Consider the following 25263-nt stretch of genomic DNA (forward strand, 5'->3'; position numbering starts at 1 on the left):
GATTATAGATACGGTATCAGAAAGGCAATACATTGACTTAATATGTGATGAGAAAGGGGTCCTAGCTACAGACAGCATCAAACCACAGTTTTTCTCCAGTCATCTTCAGAAAACATCTTTGGGAGATTTGCAGTTGCCAAGCGATGTCCTTAGGCTTGCTTTCATTCTTAAAGAGCAGCCAAATGTTGCGAAGGATCCAAAGAGCCTTTTTTTGGCCTGGCTTAAGGCTGCTTGGGGTTGTTTACATTTCAAGATGTAAGGGTGCTGCTCTCTGTTCAGTGTGGTTATGTTGTTCTGTTAAGCCAGATGTATTTCTCGCCCTTCTCTGTCTTCTAGAAAGGAAAATTTACTAAGGCTGCTGATGAGGCAGAACATGTACAAAAATCTATGCAAGGTGGGTTTCTCATCAATGCAGTCTTGCTTTAATTTTTTGAGATGGGTGGGAGAGATGGAATGGGCTTCTATTACAATAATTCCTAATTTTTTTAAAAAAAATCTCTCTTTGAGGAGCTGAACTCTGACCTTGTTGCCTTTTCCTCCTTTAGAAACTCTTGAAAAACTAAACCAAAAAGAGCTGCAGTTTGCACACATGTCAAATGAACTAGATCAGCTCAGATCTAACTTAACAGGTAAGAAGAGGCAGCAGAATCAGGCTGGTCTTGTGCGTAGATCGACAGGCCTCCTTCTAAATTTGGAGGGCCCTTGGCAGAGCTGCCCCCCGTCCCTCCTCCAGCACCGAGGGACCTTACCCTTCCATCACTGTCCCCGCTGCTTAGTGTGTGAGCTGCAGGGTCGGCCAAAGTCTGGATGTCATTGCTGCCTGAGGGTTGTTGGCCTTGCAAGCGCGCCGTGGGACCGATACCCCTCCTTTCAATCACTCCCAGTCTGTACCTGGACTCTGGAATCACAGGCCGCATTCCCTAAACCCCAGCTGCTAGGGCACAGGCATGAAGCAGGCACTCATCTCTTGCTTCCGGATGCCCCAAAGTGGGGCAGAATACCGGCTTGTTGGGCCCTTGGCCTGATGCAACCCTAAGGCTCTTTCTTCGTTCTTATCAACCTGGCATTGGCGGGGGAATACTTGCCAGTGGGGGCAATTAACTGTCATCCAGCTGGGCTGCATCGACGGTGCTTGATATCGCTACGCTGATGCTGTTTGGGGAACTGAATCTGTCTGTTCACGTCGGGATGTTCGTGCTGTTGCAAAGAGGCATGTTTGTTGCTTTCTGTAATTCTGGACAGAAGACAGGAATGGGGCTGTTGGTTTGTTTCTCCATTCGCGCGCCACCTTTTCCCAAAGCATACCCAAGCGGGTGTAGGCTGTGCTTCAGGCTGGTTTCCCTCTCGTAATCCCCTGCCAACAAGACTTCCGACCTATCTGGAGGGCACCAAGTTGGAGAATGCTGATATATAAAATAATTAAAGCTGAAGTACCATTCTCAGAACAAAAGCAAGAAATCTGTCGTGTTGTAGATCAGGGTTCCTCAACCTCAGCAACTTTAAGATGGGTGGACTTCAACTCCCAGAATTCCCCAGCCAGCACAGCTGGCTGGGGAATTCTGGGAGTTGAAGTCCACCCATCTTAAAGTTCCTGAGGTTGAGGAACCCTGTTGTAGATGATAGGTGGCCTTTTTCAAACCAACCCTATGTGTGAAGTGACCAGTAGATCATGAAATCTGTTCCATATAATTTTGCTCCACTGCAGATCTAGCGTGTGGGAAGTCCAAAACCCCACTGTGTCTCCTGTCCAGTTTTCTTGGCCGGTCGGCCCTGTCTTGCTCATTTCCCTTCTGTTACATAAGAAGGCCATGATGTTCTGGTTCTTCCCAACCACCTTCAGTGGTGCTGCTTTCCAAACGGTCCTTTCGGTTGTCGAGAAACTCCACTCAGCTTCCTATCACACTTAAGCCCTTTGTATTCTGAGTTTCTGCAGGGCTGCGTGATGGCCGGCCCTTCTGCTCCTTCACTTTTCAATGCCGCGAATGTGATTTTGTGATTTTCTTTGACTTGTGTTTCCCAGCTTGATGTTGAAAGTGTTTCCACTGGAAAATCAACCACATACATGCGTGCTTTTTATATATTTGTGTGTGTGTGTTATTTTGAGGCCTATATTTTCTACCTCTGTGTTTTAAGGACAGGAGGGTTTTGTATTGAACGGGCTAATAAAACGGCACGTGTGTCTTTCTCCTTGTTTAGCCATGGAGAAGACACTGAGAGAGAGGGAAGTCAGGGAGCAGCAGCTGATGGAGGCTAAAACTAAACTTGAAAATGATGTGGCTGAAATCATGAAGTCTTCAGGAGACAGTTCCTCTCAGCTTACCAAGATGAATGATGCCCTGCGACTAAAGGAGAAGTAAGCCCATTTCCATCTCGATGCTTTCGGCCCTCTTGCCCCTATGATAAATAACTTGGGGAAGTCTTCCATATTGCTGAAGATGATATTTTTTGTTTTGAACAAAATAAGCTTATCCATTCTTTTTCTTTTCTGGTCTCCAGCTCTGAGCATTTTCATTGTCTGTATGATCTGTGGACTGGGCATGGATGGGTAGCTAAAAATCCAAACAACTTCAGGTCTGGATGGTTAGATTACAAAGTAGGCATCTCTAGTCAACCGTTGGTCCAGAATTGCCTAAATTGGTGGAGGGCCTCCAGGATTTAGAGAGGATTTTTTTCCAATGCTGTCCCTACCTGGATATGCCAGGGTTTGCATCCAGGACTTGAGGAACTTGTGCTCTGTTTTTGTACTCTGCCTTCCAGAGGGAGGGAGAGTGACGTCCAGTAGCTCAAGTGAGAAGGACGTTTTGATTGTGGGCTTCTGAATTGAGCCAAAGAACTTCATGTGGTCCCTTCTTGGGAAAGCAGGTGATCTTTGTGGAACATGCTGAGCATCAAATAGGAGCAGAAGAAGAACGGGGGCTGGGATAAGCAGGAAAAGCTTGTGTTAAAAATCGCCCTGTTGCCCATCGCTCTGATCATAAAACAGTTAGGAACTGGTGGCTGGAGCTTACGCTCTGAAAGAATAGCAGAGACCATGGGGAAGAATAGGCAGTAATAATGCTACCTCTCCTTAGTCTGGATTAAAGAATTAAGCCAAAAGCTTGCCCATAAAAAGCAGACTTTTGAAGGGTTTAGCCATCTGAGCTCGCTTACTCTCAAGCCCAGCCCTCCGGGGTCACCATTCTGGCCCTGATTTTGCTGTTGTCAATTTTAGGCAAGTGGAAGAACTCCAGCTGCAACTCAACAAGGCCAGTGCAGGCACCGCTCAGTTGCAGGAAAATTTGGAGCAGGCGGCCCGTCAGGCTGAAAAAAAGCAGGAAGAAATGCACACACGGCATCAGGATGAACAGCAAAAAATGCAGAAGAAATTAGACACCCTGGTAAGAACAGGGGACAGAAAGCTGTTGGGCTGGGTGGGGGAGATTTCCCCAAAGAGGTCAAACTTTAAGTAATCAAGAAATCCTTATTGGTTTAACACAAACACGCCTGCTTACAGATGCAAAGCGGGATACGGTAGAAAGTGTAATATGTTGATTTTTATGTCATTCTTACGATAATTCTCAGTACGATACTGGGTGCAGTAGAAAACATAATATCCTTTCGACTCGGGTTCTCCCCATTTTTCATACATAATAAACAAACAAAAATCTAGGGAAATAGTTTTACAGTGTGTTCTGACTGCAATGTACCTGGTTTTCATACCATATTTTTTCCTGTAACTGGTAGAGTGACCCACTTCCCCAGCTATTCTGTCTAGTTCTTGTTTAAAGTTAAAATGCAGAGCCTTTTTGATTTGAGTTTATTTCTTCTTCTTTTTGATTGCTTTTATGCTGATACTGTTTTGATATTCTGTAATCTCAGAATTTATAGAGGGTTGGAGCAGGGCAAGCTTTTATAAAACGGCTTTGTATTCTTTTGCCGTGAGTCCCTTTGACTGTTTGGTATAAAAGTACATGTAAAAAAATAATACCAAATTACCATCTCATTATAACACCTAAAACGATTCAGTATTAGAATATTTGAAAGAGGAGGTGACGGTCAGGTGAAGGAGAATCTTTAGCAGGGGTCTGCCGGGGGTGGGGGGAGATATCAAAAAAGGTCAAGATGCCCCAGGGCCAATATCTGTGTCCCATAATAATGCCAGGAAATGTTTTTGACTTGCTAAGAGACTAATTGTAGAATGCTATTCATTTATCTATTTATTTATTTATTTTAATCGATCTGTACAGCTGCCTGTCTTCCAACGCAACCCTGGACAGCTAACATAGGTTTAAAACTCAACAAAAGTTAGATAGTAATATTAATGCTAAACGGGCATTGTTGGCAGCTAGCACAACAACAGTCACTATAAAAGAGCATCCATTTTCGGGACCCAATCAGCCTCCCGATCGCCGTGCCTGAGAAAGCAGCCCCATTTTTAAGTTGGGGCCAACCGGATCTCAGGAGGCATGGGGTTCGAGAGGGCCCGCGCTGCCTTAGCTATGGCTAATGAAACAGGGAGGGAACAAAGTCCTGTGCTCAACCATTCCTCTGCCTGTTTTTGCAGGAGAAGAAAATAGCAGCTAACCAAGAGCAGTATAAAAATCTGCAGGCCGCAAACGAAAAAGCGCAATCTGAAATGGCTGCCAAGCACGATGCAGCCATCAAGGAGCTAAAACAGGAGCTTCAGAAGAAGGAGCAGCTGCTGGAGAGCGCCCAGAAGACAAACAGTGACTTAGAGAAGCAGGCCAAGGAATTAAGGAAGGAAGTGGAGCATGCAAAGGTGCGCGTCTTTCTTCAGCATTAGCCAGGCAATTCCTCCTTGCGAGGAAGGCTCACGTTGTGTGTGGAGGCTCGTGGGGTTCCTCAGCTCTCTGCCCTCCCTGGTGAAGTGGAGCTGAGCCGGGATGCCCGGCCTGTCTTTCTGAGCGTAGGAGAAGCCAGCAAGGGGAGGGTGAGAAGGGGAGCAATGTCCTTGTCAGGTGGAGAGACCTTGGAGAGAGCCACAGCAGCAGAGATAGAGTGACTCAGGGCAGTGCCACTCAGGGATGCATGAAGGGTCTGACGTGGGGCTTCAGGTCGCGAGAAAACAAGTAACACCATGCAGGCATATTTATGAGCCAGTTAGCAGGAAAGCCCACAGCATTCAGTCCAGCAGTCACTCTTGGACCATTCATGTGTATGGAGATTGGCTTCTCCAAAGGTCACTTTCAGCTGTTGCTCTGCTGACAATGTGATGGTTTGAGAGCAAAAGCCTTTTAGTGGTCAGAAGAAGAGATTCATTTTAGGAAAATAAAGATCAGGGAGTGAGGGTCCGCTGCAGTTATGCCAACGAATCCAGCGCTGTGGTCCGCAGAATGCAAAGAAGGACCTGCTTTTCCCCTAAATTTTAGGCCTTCCAATCATGAGCTTTCTGATTTTGCTATTCTTCAGTTTGCATTTTACATATTTTTTGGCTGCTTAAAACTCCTTATTCTGCTCAAAGGGATAACCTTTGCTAGAAATGACGGGTTTGATGGTATCTCTTACTGCTTAACTTCCTACAGCAATTGACCATGTTCCTTATTGACTTGAATAGTTTCAGTTCTAATTTTTTATTCTGCATTTCCTTGAAATTATTTCTGCTATTCATCTCACATTATTGTCAATGTGCTTTAAGCTTTATGTTTTGTAACTCCTATACCTGAATATGTGGTGTATATATTGACACACAGATTAGAGATAAGATTCATATTTGTTAATAAGGTAAGGTGCAGGTAAAAGCTTGAAAAAATGGTAAATCCTCATAAAGGATGAATGTAGGCTAAATTCTGGAGTTAAGATGTTTTCTGTTTTGGAATTGGTGCGATCTGTAATGCTTCTGAAGTAATCCTTTAATTCAGGATTGGATATAATAACACAAATGAGTAGACAGGAGAAATGCATTCAAAGCAATCTCCTCCTTAGCCCTGTGCCTCCAGATGTGATGGGTTGGGGAATTTGGGAAAATTATTATAACAACGCATCTGGAGGACCAGTTTGGGAAAGGCCATTTTAAATCAATAGATAGTTCTGATTTGTTGACCTGTCTCCCACCAGGCAGATAGCAAGTCCACAAATTCATTTCTGGCCAATTTGAGAGGGCTCTCAACCTTTTGTGATCTGAAGTTCATAACAACCCACCTACTCCAGTCTTGTCCCCTGATGGCTGCCACTTCTTACAAAGAGTGCCACCCAAATTTTGTGTTCCCTGGCTAGGAGAAAGCTTGACCCTGGAGAAGGTTGTTCTGAACTCCTCCTCAGGTGTGGAAGAAGGCCAAAGCCAACCTCAACAGTTAGGCTGGGGCAAGGTCACTCAGCTTGCTTGATGCACATTCCTGAGTTGGCAAGAGGAGGATGAGATGGTAGAGCCATTGAATCTCACTTCTTAGCAGTTGATGTAATGCCTCACTATTACATGGAAGCGTTCACTGCAACCTCCCCAATGATTTGGAGAGTCTTAAGCAGGCCTATGTGTGTGTCAATATATAAACACGTTTAGTCTTATTTTGGAATAGTAGCACTATTTATTAATCCACATTAGTCTGCTTGACTTTATTTTTTGTGTTTTGTTTCCCTTTCTCCCTGTCCTTTGTTTATTTAGTCGTTAACCTCTATGTTAGCCACAGCCAGAAAAGAGATTGAACTAATGTCAGACGAGATGAGGGCTTTGATATCAGAGAAGGAAATCTTGGCACAGGAGGGGAATGCTTTAAAATTAGAAAAAGGTTCCTTGTTATCAAAGCTGGTAGACTTGGAGTCCAAGATTGGGTTGTTAAAACAAGATCAGGAAAAACTTTGGACAGTGAATGAAGAGCTTAACCTGGAGAATAAAAAAATTGTAAAGGAAAAACAAGAAGCGGAGAACAAAACCCACCAAGAGAAAGCGAAGAACGATGAACTGCTCTCTGAAAAAGGGAAGTTGCTCCTGGAGATAGAGGCCGCCCAAGATGACCTTCTTAAGATAACGAGAGAGAACGATGCTCTACGTACTTCAAAGACAGCTCTCCTCCATCAAGTGGATGAGCTCCAAGCCCACAGCGAGGCCTTGGCCCAGGAGTGTCGGAAGCATGTCAGCCAAAGGGAAGAACTGGAGGATTGTCAGAGAAAGCTTTCAGAGGAGAACGCTGCTCTTCTCAAAGATAAGGATGATGTCATTCAGAAGCTGAAGAGCTCTTATGAAGATATGGCCAGAGACCAAAAAGAGCTGCTTCAGGAAGTAACCACCTTGGCTGCTGAGAGGGACTCACTCTTGGGCAAGCATTTGGATCTGGAAAACAAGCATGTAGCTTTGAAAAGGGAACGGGATAGTCTGCAGCAGACTAGCCAGGATCTGCAGTCAGACAAGGAGACTCTCTTGAAAATCCAGGAGGAGATGCGCAAAAGCTTAGAGCAGGCTCTAGATGAAAAGCAGAAGCTTGGGTTGAAAAGTGAGGGCCTGCGGTCTGAACTTGAATTGTCCGATAAAGAGCTTAAAAAGGTCACCAAAGACAAGAACCAACTGCAGGCCTCTCATGCTAGTCTTTCAAAACTTCTGGAAGAGATTAAGGCTAGCAGGGCATCAACAGACTCTGAGCTTATTCAGTTATTGCAAGAGAAGGAAGCCTTGACTTCCTCCGAGAGGAGACTTGTGGGTGAAAGGGAAGAACTTTTGAATGAAAACAAAAACATTTCAGAAAAGCTGACTAAAACATTGGAAGAAGCTGCCCTTACTGAGAAAACCTTGAATGAGAAGCTAAGCCAGTTGAGTGCAGAGAAGGAGGTGGCTTCTCAGAAGTCTTCAAAGCTCAAGAAACAGCATGAGAGCCTTGCAAAGGAAAAGGCCAGTTTGGAAGCAAAATGTGCCGAGCTCCTTGCTGAGAAGCAGTCTGCCACCAAAGCCTTGTGTGAATTGAAGAAGAAGCACGAGTTAGACATTTCTGCAAAGAGGATGCTGGTCCAAGATAAGGCCAAACTGCAGGGTAGTGCTGAAACACTAAAACGAGAGCTTGACCAGAAAATAGAAGAGAACCAAGAGCTTGTCAGATATAAAGGTGAGCTGTCCAAAATCTTAAAAGAGACCCAGAGTGCCAAAACAGTGTTGGAAAATGAATACTCTGCCTTGCTTCATGCTAAACAACTCCTAGCAGCTTCATTTAAAAGCAGTTCTTCTGAGAAGGAAATACTGAGTAAAGAAAAGGTTCAGTTGCAAGAAGAATGCCAGAAGTTGAGTAAAGAGCTCAAAACCATCTACAATAACCTTACAATAGAGCGGGAAGGTCGTAAGATGGAGAAGGAGTCTTTTGTGGTAGAGAATACTCAACTCCATAACGCTGTTTGTCACTTAGAGAGAGAGAAAGAACAACTGACAATAAAAAACAAAGAGTTATTGGTAGAAAGGGATAAACTGAACCAGGAGAAATTAAAGAGTGAATCCAAGCTAGAAGAAATTATGAAGGAAAAGGAGATCCTTAGTGCTGAGACAGACAAGCTTGCGTCCAACATTGAGAAGTTGAAGAAGGAGTTTGCGGCTCTGACCAAGTCCAAAGCAGAATTGCAGGAACTGCACAGCAGCGTCTCCAAGATCCTAGAAGACCTCCGTTCCAGCCACGAAATATGCGAACTGGAACGGGGTAAGCTGCTTCAGGAGAATGAGATTCTGCTTTCTGAGCAGAAGGACCTCATCACCATAAAGGAAGAGATCTTGAAGGAGAAAGAGAAGTTCTCTGAGGACTACTATAAACTGCACGAGGAGATAACGCTTCTAGCCCAGGCCAACAGTGAAATGTCTGCCAACCTCTTGGCATCTCAGAACAAAAATCAGGCCCTTCAAAGGGAAAGGGATGAACTTGTCTTGAAACTGGAAGAAATTGAGAGTCTGCAGGCACAGGCGGTAATGCAAAGATATGAGGTATCGAAACTGCTAAATCAGTCCAGTTATGGTTACTAACACCAACCACTAATGACAATTGTTCCTGTGTCTGCACTTAATTTTGCACGATCGAGCACCTTAGCTCCCTCTGAACGCCCTTCTTAATTCTCTTATCGATAGCAAATTAAGTTGATTTGTTAGATTTGTGGGGTGGAGGACACCTCTCTTCAACAGCTGTCATGATGTCACGGGCGAGTGAGAAAAGAGTTTTCAGGGTCTCACAGCTGCTGAATATTCAAGTCAACTTTTCAATTGTGAATAAAAAGGCATGTAGGTACCGAATTGAATGCAGACCCATAGCATCAGAGAAGTGGTCTAACTTTAAATTGGTATCCCAGAACTAATGGTTATGCCTCCCTCTATCCCTTGTTACTCCAATTGGACCAAAAGACAGGGAGGCAGTTTCTAACCAGAATTGTTTGTAAAGTGGAAGTTGCGAAGCCTGTTACCTTTTTATTCACAGTAGGGTTTGCGTTCACCACCAACAGAGGACACATTAGAATGTTGAATCATTCCTCGCGCTACTTCATAAAACCTAGAGGTTTATTCCAAAGGCTTTTCTCTCTTAACTAGCCTGATCTTAAAACTAGAGGGCTTTATTGAAATATTTCAATTATCTCTTCTGGCCCCCACCCATTCTTGTCTCACAAATCTAGAGGCACAGTTGCTAATCCTCTGATTATCAATATTCTTAAAAGAAAGAGTGCAAGTGACAAGTCTGTTGGTAGTGAAGCTCTCTCCTGAATTATTATTTAAGAGTAATTTTTTTTAAAAATTCACAAAGATAATTTAATTTGGGCCAGTTATTTCACTTGAATAATACTAGCATGGGATTGTAATTTAATTTCTGCATGTAACAAAACTGTCAGTAGATTAGATTGTGCTTCTGGCATGTAAACGCTGGAACCAGAGGGATTGTTTTTAGACACCAGCAGCGACTGGATTTTAGCGCTGCTTATTCAAGAGAAATACTATTGAGTAGAGCAAACAGAGGTAGGCAACCTGGAGACCTACAGATAGCTTGGATTACAGCTCCCATAATCCTTAGCCATCATCACAGTGGCTCAGCTTATGAGACAGAGCTCTATAGGAAACCAGGTTGCCCTCCAATGATAAACTTCCCACCATCATCCAACATAGTTTTGCCCAGGACTTGACATAACTTTTTTTTCATCTTTTAGACTGCAAAAACAGCAGAAGACGCTTTGCAGATAGTTGAGCAAGTGGCCAGAGAGAAGGATGCTCTTCATAAAGAGAAAATGGAAACCTTGGCCTCCTTAGAAGATTCCAAACAGGTCAACCAAAAGCTGAAAAGGGAGGTAAATAAAATTAAATCTGAGCTTTGTAATCCTTCCCTTGGTTAGGGACAGGTCAGTGTCATGATTCCAATTTTGGACACCCCAATGCATGCAGAAACCACGCTTTGAATGCAGGAGGCTCCAAGTTCAATTCCCAGCATTTCCAGTGAGGAGAAAGGCTCAGGTGACAAGTGATAGGAAGGACTCTTCTCCGCCTGGTGTAACCATCTGTGGGAATGGCCTTGGGAGACAGAAGGAAGAGCCGCAGGCTAGGCAACCGTCATGGAAAACATATCTCAGCCCACAGATGGAAAGAGGGTGTGGGAAGGGCCTCAGAAGGGACCCTCCCTGGTTTTCTGGAGAGTAAAAGTAAAGGAGGGGAGAAATACTTTCAGACTTGCAAGATTATTCTAACCTTACAATTAAAGGTAGTGATAGTACCCATGGTTTGTGCTTCTTGAATGGATTGCCTCGGAGGGCCGACCCCTAGTGAGAAGCTGCTGGTCCAAGGCGGCCAGTGTAGACTAAGTGGGCAGAGATCTAGTGCAAGGTCAGTGGCAAATCGTTAGTATGGAGATCCCCACAGATTTTAGTAAAGGGATTTCCTGTTTCTCCCCTTGTTCTCTTGAGAAATTGAGAATCAGTGAAAGAAGAGTCGGGATATTTGTGAAATCCATTGGTTGGTTTCCAGACAGACAGAGATTACAGTTGAAATCCACCCACCCGTTCTAATTCTTCAAAAGTAGCCAGAGATGATCCGTTATGAAATAAAACATATCCCCAAGTACTTGTGGACAGACGAGACTTACAGGCTGATGCCGAGTCCTCACAGGCAAAATGAAAACATGGGAAAGACAAGCATGGCAAGGGATTTGGGCCAGGACCAACAACCCCCCCTAAAAAGATGGTATTTCCTTGTTTCCCACTAATGAAGGTCTCCTGAATCCCCACCCATCTGATACTTGCAGCTGCTTTAATAGAAGTGAAAAAGGGTCAAGACAAATTGGGTCACCGTTCATCACTCCTGGGAACTCTTAAGTTTTTTTTCCCCTTTTTTTCTCTCAAGTTGGGCACTCTTAAAGAAAGCCACCTAAAGAACCAGGAGGAGCTTTCCAAGTCTCAGGAACGTCTGAACACCGAGAGCAAAAAGCTGGAAGAAATTAGAAAAGAACTGTGAGTGCGTCACCCTGTTGTTCTTTGAAAATCCTACTCGTGTGAGACTTGCATTCAGGAGAGCAAATGTTTATTCCTGGCGTAGGAAGGGGCATTATTGGATTTTTTAAAAAATCAGTAGCTAAAATGCCATTTTCGTAAAACATGTAGCAGTTGGCTCAGGAAAGCCCACTGCCTTCTCTTTATGATGGTGGTTTTACACCATGAGACATTTAATGCAGTGTGCAGGGGGGTTTTTTATGATTGCAGACCAAACACAGTTGACCCTCTTGCCCATGACTCCTTTAAAGGAGACGGTTCTCTGCTTCTCCTCCCAACCCCATCCCAGTTGTGAACACACACACACACACACACACACACACACACCCCAACTCAACTATCTCTTTGTTGTTTTTTCACTGCTCTGTAGGCTGCTAATTCTGGCAGTAACTTTACACATGGTAGCTTACAGGCATAACCAAAATGAGCGAGTGGTAATAGCTGCCAGAGGATGCTAATGACAAGGGGAAGTTGTTTGCCCTCAAGTAGCTTTTCTTTCCCAGTTCCAGGGGTATGATTTTATATATAATTTATTTCTCTTTGTATGACCTGAAAGAAATAGGTTGCTTTTCCCTTGGCAGTTGTAGGCGTGATGACAACGGTCCTTCCCTTTCCCCTTTCTGTGGAAAGAATCCTACGTTTCAGAATCCGCCCGCTTCAATGTCCCCTAGCTTGCCTTTAGACTTGAATCGCCTATTTGCAGAGTCCGTTTTTCCTGGGAGAATTCCGTTTCCTCTGCCGTCTCTGACGTTCACTGAGAGGAAATGTGGAAAGAAGTCAGCATTCCTAAAGCTGTGTGTAGAACAAAAATAGCCAGAATTTGCAGCTGCCTCTGGGTGTAAGGACAGAGTCCACGTGGTTGCATTTGAAACAGACAAATCTGCATAGAGATTGCTATTTTTTTCCAAATCCGCTAAAGAGGACGCTGTTTTTCCAACTATTCCTTCATTCCCCTTGTGTATCTTCTCCAATCTTAACAACATGTTGAGGAAATGCCATGCATACTTTTTTTAATTACCAATGGCAGATTTTATGCAAGGAGTCCACTAGAAGAGGACTCCCCAATTTATATATGACAAACCGTGTTCATTATGCTGTTTTGTGGTTTTACATGTCAGAGAATCAAAAGTGTTCATCTGATGCTCATGGCAATAATGGGGGAAGTTGTTTGATACTTATTCTAAAATTATCGTGGGTGTTGCATCTCTTTTACCTTGATTGGTAGAACTGGGAATATTCTTTCTGAGATTGTTACGAGATCCGTATATGAAACTAAATCTTTTACAACGCAGCAGAGAATTACAGCCTTTGAAATGGCTTTTTCTTAATGAAAGAAGTTGTTGCTCTCAGACTTCCTTTATGTTTTACACTATAGAAAATACAGTCTTAGTCCTCAGGTGTGTGTGGGCAGTATGTGCAAAAAAATGATTATTTTTTCCTACAAACGTATGCCATGCAACTTGAAAAGACTGAGCTCGTAAAATCTCTTCTAAAAATAGATAGGTGGATAATAAATGGATGGAATTTGCACGCAGCAGGCAGGAAAGCAGATTGCAATCTCTGTTGACTTCTTTTATTAGATTTTAGTACAGGGTTTTAAAATCCAACTGTTCACACAAGCTCACTCCGGCCAATCTTGAAGGCAAGAAATCTAATTTGGCACCATATTAATTCACTTACTGAAATGTAGGACACGGAGATGCACCGAGCAGGACGCAGGGAGATGTTTGTCACTAAAAATATCGCAGCGTTTCTGCCTTGGAAATTAGCGTGCCTGTGACGGAGAGGGACCGAGGTCCCACCCGAACACATTTTTGTATAAGTCCGAGTTAGGAGATGCGTGGCCGTTTCATCCACAAGAGGAACGTTTGCTATCAAGCATTGGGGCCACCCTTTCAAGCATTGGGGCCACTGTGTTCAGCCGTGGCTTCACAGTGTGTCCGTGAGCCCGTGTGAACGTTTGGGATGTTTGGGAAGGGCGCTTTTATGATCCGGCCACCCTGCCTCGTTCCGGCTGCAACCCAAGCCATTGGGCGATTGGGTTCCCATCCAGCAAGTTACCCCAATGAGCCTCCTACCCATCCGTGGCTGGGGACTTGCACAAGCACTTAAGGATTTCGCATGGATTCAGTTTGCACTGTTGGTTTCCAAGGGTGTGAGCTGCGTAATGAAAAAAAAAATAGAAAACCTGCCTTGGGGGACAGATGCTTGGGGTGGAGGGGGACCAAGGGGAGGGAGGGGAGGTGGGCTGTTTCTTTATGAAAGACCTCATCAAGCCGTGACGCTCTTTGCGAGCTGCAACGCTGATCTCTTTTCCCCATCTCACCCCCTCTCTTTCCTCCCTTCTCGTTCCTATGGTAACCATGCATTCCCCGTCTTTTCCAGAGAAGTGCTAAAACTGGCAGAAGCGGAGAAATCCCACCAGCTTGCAGTCTTGCAAGAAGAGAACGTTAAACTTGCCGGAGAGCTGGGAAAAGGGGAACTCGCAGGTCACCAAAAGGTGGGTGTCTGGGCCTCTGATTTCCAGGTTTGGCGAGAGGGGGAAGAGGGCCTTAGGAGGTCGCCCAGCGGCCGGGCGGCTGGACGTGGAGGCGGGCAAGCCAGAGAGCGGAGCTGCCAAACGGGGTTGTGTTTTAAAGAATGTCCCTTCTGCAAGGCAAATTCCAGGGGAGCAGCTGGGCCGGTTAGGCGCTGCTAGAAGGCGACCAGGAATCACGCTCACCTCAGGGAGGAATGAAGTTTTTAGGGAGGTGGGAGCTTTCACCAGCAAAGGAAAATTAATTCTGGCTGCACAAAAGCAAGCCCTTTGTTTTAGGATACCCGGATATCTCCTCAACCCAAAACTGGGGTAGGGTGGGGTGAGAGTTGCATGACCTCCTGCCTGCACCTCCCAGATGTCTTAGGGCACGAGTTCCCAGAATTCCCAGTCGAGAGAGAGAATCCCAGACCAAGGAAGACGGGTTCAGAGAACAGTCTGACTTCACGGCTTTTTAAACATTTCCAGATTATATTATGGAAAGCCTCTATAATCGGACTTTTAGTGGAATGATTTTCCAGAGCAGCTTTGCAAAACTGGCTCCTTTGCAGATATACACCCAGAAGCACTATTAATTTGCACCAGAAGGAAATGGCTTTGAGTGAGGAGATTTAGGAACATTCTCTCTCCAGCTTTGGCAAAAGTGTGTACGAGAGAGAGTGTGTGTGGGTGTGATTCACATTCGAGCTCCGCTGAAATGAATGGAAGCAGTCCAAGATCATATCAGGTGCTGGCAAAGCGCTCGGTGGGGCGCCCAACCTGGTTGCTGAACTCCAGTTCCCAGAAGCTCTGTCCAACGTGGACAGTGCTGAAGGAGGCTGGGAGAAGTAGTTCAGGTTCATCTGAAAAAGTCCACGTGTTCTCCATTCCGAGAATGGAGTCTCTGGTTCAGCTTTTGAGCGTCGCGCTCAAGTTATAGATGAATTCTGACCATACATTTAAAGAAAACTGAGGTCAGCTGGGGCTTGCAGTGATGGTACTGTGCACTGGTAGGAATGTGGTGGGTACCATTATTCGTTAACCTTAGTAATGTTTTCATCAACATAGTTGAGAGAAACCACAGTTTGGGGTCTTGGCAACGGGCTAAAGTTTGATTGATCTAAAAAGGAAGTGAGAGCTTCTGATCTCCTTGTAGAGGAGCGGAGAATGGATGCAAGCAGCCATCCGCCTGAGGGTGCTTCTCATGGTCTTAACATTACAGTCAAATGAGGCAGCAGTTGGGGTTACCCGTGTTTGTCTTCAGCTTGCGCACGGTGGCTTAGCCTTAGATGCCAAGCAACTCCCTGGCCCTTCTTCAGCCAACCACGTTTTTGAACAACCGTGGCTTTTTGGCTTTGTGAACCAGGCACAGCCGCCCCTTCCGTGCCACAGTAAAGCTGAATGAGGATCTGCCCTGAGGATCTGTATGCTTTTGCCTCTCCGAGTCAGGCCGTGGCAAGGAACGGGGAAGAGAAGGCCGTGGGGTTGCCACCCCCTGAAAAAAGTGCAAAACCCCCTGGAGCTCTGCCGTCTCCCTTTGGGGACAATAGTTAGGCTGGTGGCAGCTGTGAAGCTGAGCAGAAACTGGGACACCCAGACAAGGCTCAGGCGCAATCAGGCATCACGTCTCAGCATTTTGCAACAGGTCTGGCCTTTTCCTCGCTTTGCACCGTCAGCAGGGTGCTCGGCTCTAATTAGCTTTTCACACTAAGCATGCGCCCAGATTTGGCCATAACCTCCCAAGCCGGACTTCTTACTATTCAACCACTTGGTGGATGTCGTTGGCAGACCGTCTTTTTTTTCTTTTTAAATTTAATTTGTAAGAGGCTTAAAATAGGGAGGTAAGAGAGGACAACAGAAAAATTAGCGTCCCCAGGAGGCGTGGTAGTCATGGAGCTATGATGGAATCGCTGGGTGGGCTTGTTTAGCCGCCGTGGCGAGGGCCCGAGCACCTTAGCTAGCAAGGAGCAACCCGCAGACTCGGCAGTGGGGCTGCAGAGGGGTTCCACGGGGGCCGACCAAAACCCGTTTAAAAAGTCTGCACGCCACGACGGCTGGGGGTAGTAAGAAGGTATTTTCTGTTCAAGAAATTTCCCATGAGACCCAGATGGGCAGGAGTTGGTGGCTCAGGGGACGCTGTTTGCTGTTTGGGAGCAAGAAGAGTTGGGAGGGGGGCTACTTATGAATGGGGAAAAATTGACTGTCAGGAGGAGATGTCAAACTAGAGACTTTCCTCCCTCCGAAGGGTGGAGGGGATAGAAGTCAGGTAAGATGAGGGCATGACATGCCCAACATCTCTCCTTCTGGGTCCGAGCGCTTAAGGTGGGCTGGAGGTATCATTCCAAGGATGGCTTATTCAGGGGCACCTTCCAAGATCCTCTGCAGTCAGAAGCGTTGTCGATAGAGCATTCGCGGTCCTCCTGCTGCCTAGAGGCGTTACGCCTTCCAACTTTTACCACCCTCTTTTTAAGACAGCCTGCGGGTGTAGAACTCCAGTTCTTAGGAAGCCCATTTCTGCACATTGCAACGGCGTAAGATTAGAAAAGATTGGAGAGTTTGTTGCGGGGGGCATGCCTGAGCGTGGGTACAGCCCCCGGCGTAGCCTGTTGGTGTGGGGGAGGCCGTGGGCTGCCCCTCAACCTGGCAGGGCGAGTTGTGCCATTGCTGGGATGATTATGTTAGATGCTGGCATATTCTTGGTCTAATAGAATGGATGTTCCAGATCCCTGAATTATGCATCATCTTGTATTTTGGTCTTTTCGCATGAGCAGTAACTGCCTTACGTGGCTTAAGGGTTGAAGAGGGCCCCAGGGACCTGCAAGAAGGGCGTGGGAGGAATACGATTGGAAGAGGGCCCTCTAAAGCTAGGTTTTAATAGTAAAAAAAGTGTATGAGAATCAAGGAGTGAGACAGGCGTGTGTGTGTTGTGCTTTTATTGCTGTGGTTGATTTCAGTCAGGGCTGCCCTGTTTTGTGTCATGCTTGTAACTTTTTTTAACTCTATATTTGGAGATTTTAACCTGCCAGAGTCTTCTGGAATGGGCGGCCATTCTAAATATGAAATTAGTAATGAATTAAATTTTAACAAGGGGGAGTTGGCTGCACAACCGGGTTGCAAAATCCCATGGAGGCGGCTAAATGAAAGCCTTTTTTCCCCTTCCCAAAGATGTGGAATAGGTGATTTTACCACAAAATCCCAAGAAGTTACCCGAAGGTTCAGAATGTCTGAAACTGGGGCCTTCATGTGCAGAGTAAAGATGCCCTTTTTTCCTTTCTCGCTTTTTTTGTCTTCCAGCTGGAAGAAGAGAGATCGGTCCTCAATAACCAGTTGTTGGAGATGAAAAAAAGGTAAGTTTATCTGCACAAGCTCTCGGGTATGTAGGCAATTAGAAGGAAAAATAGCAGAACATAAATCTCTGATAAATTTCTTTGATTCTTGCTACTCTTCTGGAGTTAAAATAATCCTACTGTTGCACCTTGGTGGTTCAAAACATCTTCTGCATGTGGAATATTAAATTAAAGACACATGCAAGCAGTTATATCCTTCCCATCGCTGAAATGTGGATGGAAACATTAATTTCTGGAGACTTTAATACAATTTAGCTCATCCTCAGCACTTAGCTGATGTCTTCTCTTCTCTGCATTTCAATCCCCACTGAATTCAGAGCCGTTTTTATCATCCCCTGGGGGATTTCTGTGGAGATGTGTCAAATCTTCAAAGCCCTCCCCTTGTCCAGCTTCTACATTCTTTATGGAGTGTTTCTTTTTTCCCCCCAAATCATTGCTAAACTTACGAACCTGAAAAGGAAACCCTCTCTCACGGCCCCTGAGGACATGGCTAATTCAGGAAGGCACACTGCCCTCAGGAAAACACCCACAATTACAGTATTGTGGATTCTTATTGCTGCTTTCTTAATTCCCTGTGTCAATGCTGCACAACTAACACTGCTAGCAACTAAGAGTTACACTGCTCACAGGAAAAATAGCTGAATCACTTGCAGGACAAGTGATAATTGTGAAACAAATGTGTAGGTTGGCTTCGGAAGATAGATAGATAGATAGATAGATAGATAGATAGATAGATAGATAGATAGATAGATAGATAGATAGATAGATAGATAGATAGATAGAGGTAGTCCTCAGGGTAAGAGCGCCTGCCTTATAGACAACCCATAGTTAAGAACGGAGCCTATTGTAGCAAAATTCGAGTTAAATACACAATGGTTCAAGTTAAATTCATAATGGCTTGAGTTCATTACACAAGTACTACTTAAACAGTATTATACAATAACACTGTTTTGGCTTATGTACAAATTCGACTTAAGGACAGACCTTGGGAATGGAACTCGTTCTTAACCTGGGGACTACCTGTAGATAGATAGATAGATAGATGGAAGCCAGTTTGGTGTCGTGGTTAAGGCACCAGGCTAGAAACCAAGAGATCGTGAGTTCTAGTCCTACCTTAGTCATGAAGCCAGCTGGGCGACCTTGGGCCAGTCCTTCTCTCTGAGCTCTAGGAAGAAGAAGGCCAGGGCAAGCGACTTCTGACAAACCTTGCCAAGAAAACTTTAAGGGCTAGTCCAGGCAATTGTCAGGAGTCATATTGGCCTGAAGGCACCAAATATCTCATTCATTTGTTCGTTCGTTCATTCATTCATTCATATATACATGAATGATACCATGTATTCTATTCTTTAAAACTTATTTATTCAGCCAAAGTTTCGTTTGTATGGCTAGGATTCAGATTCGGAGTTACTTCAGCTCCTTAGACCCGTGTTTCTCAACCTTGGCCACTCTAAGAAGTGTGGACTTCAACTCCCAGAATTCTTCAGCCCGGCATGCTGGCTGGGGAATTCTGGGAGTTGAAGTCCACCCATCTTAAAGTGGCCACGGTTGAGACACACTGCCTTAGACTCATTGTGGATTTGCTAACTGTCTGACTTGGCTCTGCGCTATTTTCTCAAAATCTCTCTTCCCTTTCCTACCTTTGCTTCCTTGCTATATCTGTGTGTCTTTAATGGTAAGACTAAAGAAAGTCTATCCACGTTACAATAAATAACTTTTTTTTTCCTCCAATGAAATTGTTGTACATATTTTTGGCTGCCTTTTGTTACCTCCGTGTCTTGCTTTTGGTTTTGGTTTGTTTCTGGTTTTGATTTTATTTTATTTTTTTTGGTTTTGTAAAATACTCGGCAGTATTAAATCTTTATATATATATATATATATATTTTAATAACAAGCAGAATCCACTTCAGTGCAAATTTAGTTCTTCCTTTACTGTACTTTGCATTTCTCTTCCATGTTTCTAACATGTGGTTCTCGTTATCTTGCATTTTTAAAGCTTGCCCAGTATTACTTTAAGGTACTTGCTTCATTATTAGAATTTCTTTTATTTCTTTTGTGGCAAGGGAAGAATCTGGGTGGTATTTCTAGCAGGAGGTTATTGGAATTAACTCTTGTGATTGTGCCCAGAGATGGTTACCAAACCAATCTTCAGAAATGATTCCTGAGCACACAGAAGGGCACACATCGCGTCATTTTGGTGGAGTGAATCTTACTGATTATAAGAGACCTATTCAAGAGATCCGCCTGATGGACTGAGTCCTGTGCACCTTTTAGTTAATATTATCTTGACGTAACTGTCTAAAATGAATATGGATCCTTCCTTCTTGAACCAAAGCTGTTTTTAAGTGGGTCTTCTCATCCATGAAATTACGCTTCTTGAGTTGAGAGTAACTGCTCTTTATTTTTATAAGAATACTGATGTGGCTTCTTTGCATGAATGAGCTTGCAAACAGCTGGGATCTGCATGTGTGTGTGTGTGGGTGGGTGGGTGTAAAAATAGAACAAATGCAATGCACATGGATGCAAGTGTGTATGGCTCACAATCAGCAAACCTCTTCCAGTTTAACAAAAGCCAAAAAAAAGCCTGGGCTGGCCACGTCTTGCTGAGCGTGAAATAAATGTTGATGGAGATTGTCCGGGACAATTTGGTGCCCTTATCTATCAATCCACAACCCTCCTGGTTGGGTCTTCGCTTACCTGAATTTGAGAATAGAATAGAAGGAGAATAAAACCTTCAGCTCTTCCAGGTATCAGGTGGGGTTTTGGGTTGGCAGTTCGATTTGAGATGTTCTGGAAGGGTTCATGGGAGAGTAAATTGGGGGGAAATAGGAGAGGTCTGTTGGGGTTGATGTTAGTGTTTATGTAGATTGTGTGATTAGACTGTAAGTTGAGTAATCAAATTCATCGTCTGGATAAAGCAGTAGTCATTTGCTTTGTCTTTCGACGATGCACACAGCTGTTGTTTTAGAAGAGGCATTCCTCTTCTCTGTTCTCCAGTGGCAACAGGATGCCTCTTTTAAGGAAGGGTCTATCATCTGCAGTTCCTGTGTATTTTATCTCAAGCACCCTTTAGCAACGGCTTCCCCACGTTTAGGAGTTTCCCACGTTGCCCCAGAAGCACAAACATTTCCCATCTGATGCAAAGATTGGCATATTATTAGTTCTTTTCTTATCATTCTTAATCAGATTCCTAGCCCTGAAGATTAGCAGGAGGCTCATGTAGATCTTTTGACATTTCCAAATGAGCTGACATGGGCAAGATGTCCTCAGTAAGACCCTTCTGCGTCTTCATAAACGTGGAGCTTACCTGCATGCAGATCAGCCGACCCACAGAGTTCCTGAATGCCCACCATTCAATTCTAGCAGGCCTGTTGGGGTTTGGCCCACCCCAGACCACCCTCCCACTCACTTTCTAGCCCAGCTAGACCCAGCCATTTTGCCAAGCTCCCTGTTGTTCCTTTAGCAGCCAGTTGGTCCATCCTTGACAAAAAGGTTCCCTTTGTGCTCTGCAGTCAGGCTGAAATGTCACTGATTTTTCCTGGAACAAAACCACAGCGTTTCTGATCTGTAGGAGAGCTGCTCTGTTTGGAACAGTAGCCTTCTCTCTCGGCTTTACAAAAGCATCTCAGCCAGCTGTGATGTGGTGTGCCTCTGTGTCTGTACATCCCAGATTCTCCCCTTGCTGCTTCCATGACCGAGAATGAACATCTGCATAGCTTCTGAAAGGACTTCTGTGATGCGTCTGCCCATTATTGCTTGTTTGCTAGTTATCCTGGATGACAGCAACAATCCTGCCGTATTTCCCCTGCTGGTTATTGTGGTTCTCTCTAACTGTAGATCCAAGAATACCTAGCTGTCTTCTCTTTGGGCCCCTTGATGCCCCCTTCTTTAAATCTGCATTTTGCTCTGTTTGGGTGTGCATGATCGCTCTCCCTCATTTTTCCCTTTGCTAGATTTTAGTTTGCATAGCTAATAACTGTTCCTTTCTTGGGGAGGGACATAAAGCAACTCCGGGGATATCTTCTGAGCAGGCCCTGTGGAAGCAGATAGGAATTAACACCATGCTTTCCCATTCTTACTTGGTGGAAGTTTTAGAAAAGGGGCCTTCTGGATGATGTCCGGAGAAGGCTCGCTGCAGCCTTGGAGAAAGTGGAAGGATTCTCAAATTCACAGGCCCCATCTGTCAGTTCCTCAAGCTTTGCCTAATGACGTTTACCCCATGTCGAAATTGTAATAGCAGCAGCAATAGCCACAGCGAGAACAGGAGCCTCTTCAGTGCTGTCTCACAGCACCGGCTGCAGTGGTAGAAGAATATGAAGGCCGTGATCCCCAGGGGACTCTTGTCTTTCATTTTCCTCCTCCCTTCTTCCATATCTATTGGCTGCTCCCTCCATAGAAGAATGAGATTTCTTCAAGCACACGCGTCACTTCTCAGGCCTCATCTCAGCCTTGTAACCAAACTCCGAAACTACTTTTGAAGAGTCCTTGGTGCTCTCCGAGCATGGTTGTTGGCTTGTAGATGTTTCATTGACTCAATTTTCTAATTTTAATTTTCTAATGTTTTAACCTCCGTGAATTCTAAATTTTAAACCTCAGCTAAGGCTCCATAGTGGCCCTCCATGGAAGTTTAAATTAACAGAATTTAGGGAGGACCAACCGATAATTCCAGCACAATCCCTGCTTTGCATGACAACTGTGTGTGTTTGAGCTTTGCATGTGTTTTTGTAGCTTGTTAACTACTGTTCCTAGAAATAACCAATTTAGGCTCACCATCTGCAACCCGTTTTTTCCCTTTTCAATTCTTTATCTCCCAATCCTATTAACATCATTAAAAAAAAAAAAAAACTGAAATGGATATGATGATGTGCAGATTCTGGCATGAATCTACCTAGGTAAAACTTTTCACTTTGTTTCACTGTTGTAAAGTCCCCAGTCATTAACGCCAAATAGAAAACGTTGCTCAACTAAATGAAATGATATTTAAATTTCCAGAAAGCCCCATTGCTGCTAATCCTTTTTTTTTTAGAAATGATTTTTTTTTTAATAGAACGACTCTTCTGAAATTGTTTGACCCTCTCTTTTAGAGAAGCCAAGTTAAAAAAAGAAACTGATGAAGAGAGAGCTTCATTACAGAAATCCATCAGTGTTACTAGTGCCTTGATTACAGAGAGAGATGAAGAGCTGGAAAAACTCAGAAATGAGGTACAAATGTAGAAAGCATGTGATCCGTAGCATCCTCTGATCGCTGGCTGGCCCACGAAACACCACCCTTCTCCACTTCATGCATGTCATTGCAGGCTTCCTCCCCAGCATGGACAAATAAATGTAACTTGTGAACTAGGTAGGGACAAACCATCATGCAGTGACAATGGCTGCTAGGGGTACTGACTTTAAGGAGAGAGTGTCCTCTCTGGGCCGGCGCTGGCAGGATGGCAGGGCCAGGAATTCAGGCAGGAAAAGCACTGAAAAGAGTAACGAGGTTCAGGCAAATGCCAGATCCTTCTTGAGGCTTACCAAAACCCAGGGATGTGTGGCAGGGAGTCACAGTAGAAGCTAGGCCTTTGGCTGCTGCGGTGGGGGCGTATTCGTTCCCTTCCAGATGTAGAACCCGCAGGATTGAGTCTTGAGGAAGTTAAACCAAAAACCCAAATGGAGCGTCTCTGGGCAGTGCAAAGAAAGCAATAAGAAAAGAACGGGCCAGAGAGTTGCAGTTAATTTTCAGTTTGTCACACCAAGTCCTTAGGGTGGTCGAGCAAGCCTGTTCTTTGTGTAAATAGCAGGCCCTACCGTGCTTGATTGAAACATTCACCAACGAAAAATGACGGGTTGCCTTTACGCCCCCACCGCCATTGTTAACCTGAAAAGTTAAATTTTCCGTAATGGGAAATGAGACATCATCTGAAGAAACTGAATAGCTTCTGCATCTTATCTCCACCAGACAAACCATACTACTGAATGCTGATCGTACACCCTCTCTTTGTTTCCTCCTGTGATCTCTTACTAGGTTTACATCCGGCCTCCCTCTTCCTTTTTTACTTTTGCAGGTCATGGTGCTCCGTGGCGAGAATGCCACTGCAAGGAATTTGCATTCTGTAGTTCAGTCCCTGGAGTCCGATAAGTTTAAACTTGAGATAAAAGTAAAGAATCTGGAGCAGAAACTCAAAGAGAGCCAGAAAGACCCTTCAGGTAAAGCCAGCTCTGGAATGCAGGATACCTGCACGCCTCGGATCCCCTCAGGCGGCCCAGTTAAATAGGGATTCTTCAAAGTAGACAGAGCCAAAGTCTCCATGGGGTGGGGAAAACCCACATCATCTTTACATCCATCCTGTTAAGGAGGAGAGCAGTTCAGGATTGAACCCCCTCCTCTTCCATTGGCATCACCCCGTGAGGAACTTGGAAGGGTGGCTGCTGTCCTCGTGTCATTCATGAGTTTTGTACCTATTGCCTCTTTTCAAATGTGCTCTTAGGGAATTTAGTAAATTTTCCAACCTTGGCTGCTGCCAGATGTGTGAGCTTCCAATGCCAGAAGTGGAGCATGGCTGTGGCTGAGAACTTTGGGATCTCCACATGTGGAAATTATCAAGATTTGGAAATGCTGGAATATTCTTTGAGTAGCTGTAGATCAGTGTTTTTCATGGCTGGGGAATTCTGGGAGTTGAAGTCCACACAGCTTAACGTTGCCAAGGTTGAGAAACACTGATCTAGATCTTGGATGCTGGCTGGGGAATTCTGGGAGTTGAAGTCCACGCATCTTAAAGTTGCCAAGTTTGAAAAACACTGCTGTTGATAAATGGCTGCTGGTGTCTGTGTTCAGATGATACCTTGGACATTTGTTGGCCCTACTTCCGAAAGCAGAATTTGGAACAGGGCCTCCAAAGAAGATTATTACATTCAGTCAGGCAAAGATACCTTCATCTCAAATCATTTCATTCTTTGAATGCAAGAGCCAGCACCTTGCATTGTGTCACAAAGAGACGAAAAGCCACGTGGTTCTCGCGAGGCAGACCTGATATGACCTGTTGAATGAGTCCTGAGTGATCCCAATGCAAGGTATGACAGAGTACATTACTCCAACAGGGTGGTTTCATCCAAACATGGAGAAGCATGGCCAGATATTGTCCCTTGGGATCAAGTCAACTGAATTAAATATCAACACATTCTCGTGTGCTCCCAAAGAGTCCAGAATCCCACGTGTTTTCAGTCTCTGATTAAGGTCATGTGAAATCAGGGAGTCTTTATATCATGCCTTTCTAACACTTTATTTCCTTTTTCTTTTCCAAGAAGATTCATCTGGTGGTGACCTCCAGAAGGAAGATGCCCCAGAGAGCAAGGTACTGCTTCTGTCCTCCTGGGTGCAGATGCTTTGCTAACTCTGTGAAATAGCTTTTAATGGGTTGGCGGCGCAGATGGCTCCTACGCATTGCCTTTCCCCCATTGTTCCTGTGGAAGATAGAAGGAGGAGCAATCTGGTTGTGGAATCTGGAGCTAGTTGTACCAGAAAGCATCCAAGAGGCCCTTCTTTGAGAGGAGCCATGGAGAAAAGCCCAAGGGTCTGACAGACTCGGGCCGAGCTGTGCTGCAGCTCACTTGGGGAGAGATGCTGCCGACATACAACCAGCCATTAGTAGCTTTCAAAGGACGAAGCAAACTTTCCACTGACCGAATTGTCTTTGGGGAAGAATCTGTAACTGGAGTCTTGTCGTTAAGGGGTGGGAGCCAGGAGCAACTTGGTCTGTCCTGGCTGGCCATATTTTCTAACAAAGTGAGGCGAGAACTCTGTGCAGCTCCAACCGGAGATCGCTCTGCTTGAGAAACTACAGTTGCTCCTGCTGAAGTCAGACCCGGACAGAGTAAGCAACTCTGATGGGTCAGTTTTTATGGGCTCTGAGGATTTCTATTTTATTTCTCCCAACTTGCTACTCTTCCCCAGGATAGAGGATTTTACTGGCAGTTGATAACGGTGCTTTCTGAGCGTGGTGGTTGCCTTGC

At 44.8% G+C, this 25263-nt stretch overlaps 1 protein-coding gene across 16 annotated transcripts in view; it reads left to right on the top strand.

Annotated features, from left to right (window-relative positions):
- Nucleotides 1-25263, top strand: part of CLIP1 (CAP-Gly domain containing linker protein 1) — a 62020-nt gene that overhangs the window by 32689 nt on the left and 4068 nt on the right. For 9 of the 16 annotated variants that reach the window (XM_088135145.1, XM_088135149.1, XM_088135155.1 and 6 more), the window contains 13 exons: nt 337-394; nt 546-629; nt 2197-2353; nt 3212-3377; nt 4544-4759; nt 6599-8884; nt 10087-10224; nt 11270-11376; nt 13801-13915; nt 17225-17277; nt 22359-22476; nt 23319-23460; nt 24556-24605. In XM_088135145.1, coding sequence (XP_087991271.1) covers nt 337-394; nt 546-629; nt 2197-2353; nt 3212-3377; nt 4544-4759; nt 6599-8884; nt 10087-10224; nt 11270-11376; nt 13801-13915; nt 17225-17277; nt 22359-22476; nt 23319-23460; nt 24556-24605 — 3690 coding nt within the window. The remainder of the gene's footprint in view (nt 1-336; nt 395-545; nt 630-2196; nt 2354-3211; nt 3378-4543; nt 4760-6598; nt 8885-10086; nt 10225-11269; nt 11377-13800; nt 13916-17224; nt 17278-22358; nt 22477-23318; nt 23461-24555; nt 24606-25263) is intronic. The other 7 variants (XM_088135148.1, XM_088135156.1, XM_088135151.1 and 4 more) reach the window with 3 other exon arrangements.

The sequence above is a fragment of the Python bivittatus genome, unplaced genomic scaffold, assembly GCF_059951505.1.
Source record: "Python bivittatus isolate LINGU-HERP-01145 unplaced genomic scaffold, Pbiv_v1 ctg000100_np1212, whole genome shotgun sequence".
NCBI lineage: Eukaryota > Metazoa > Chordata > Lepidosauria > Squamata > Pythonidae > Python > Python bivittatus.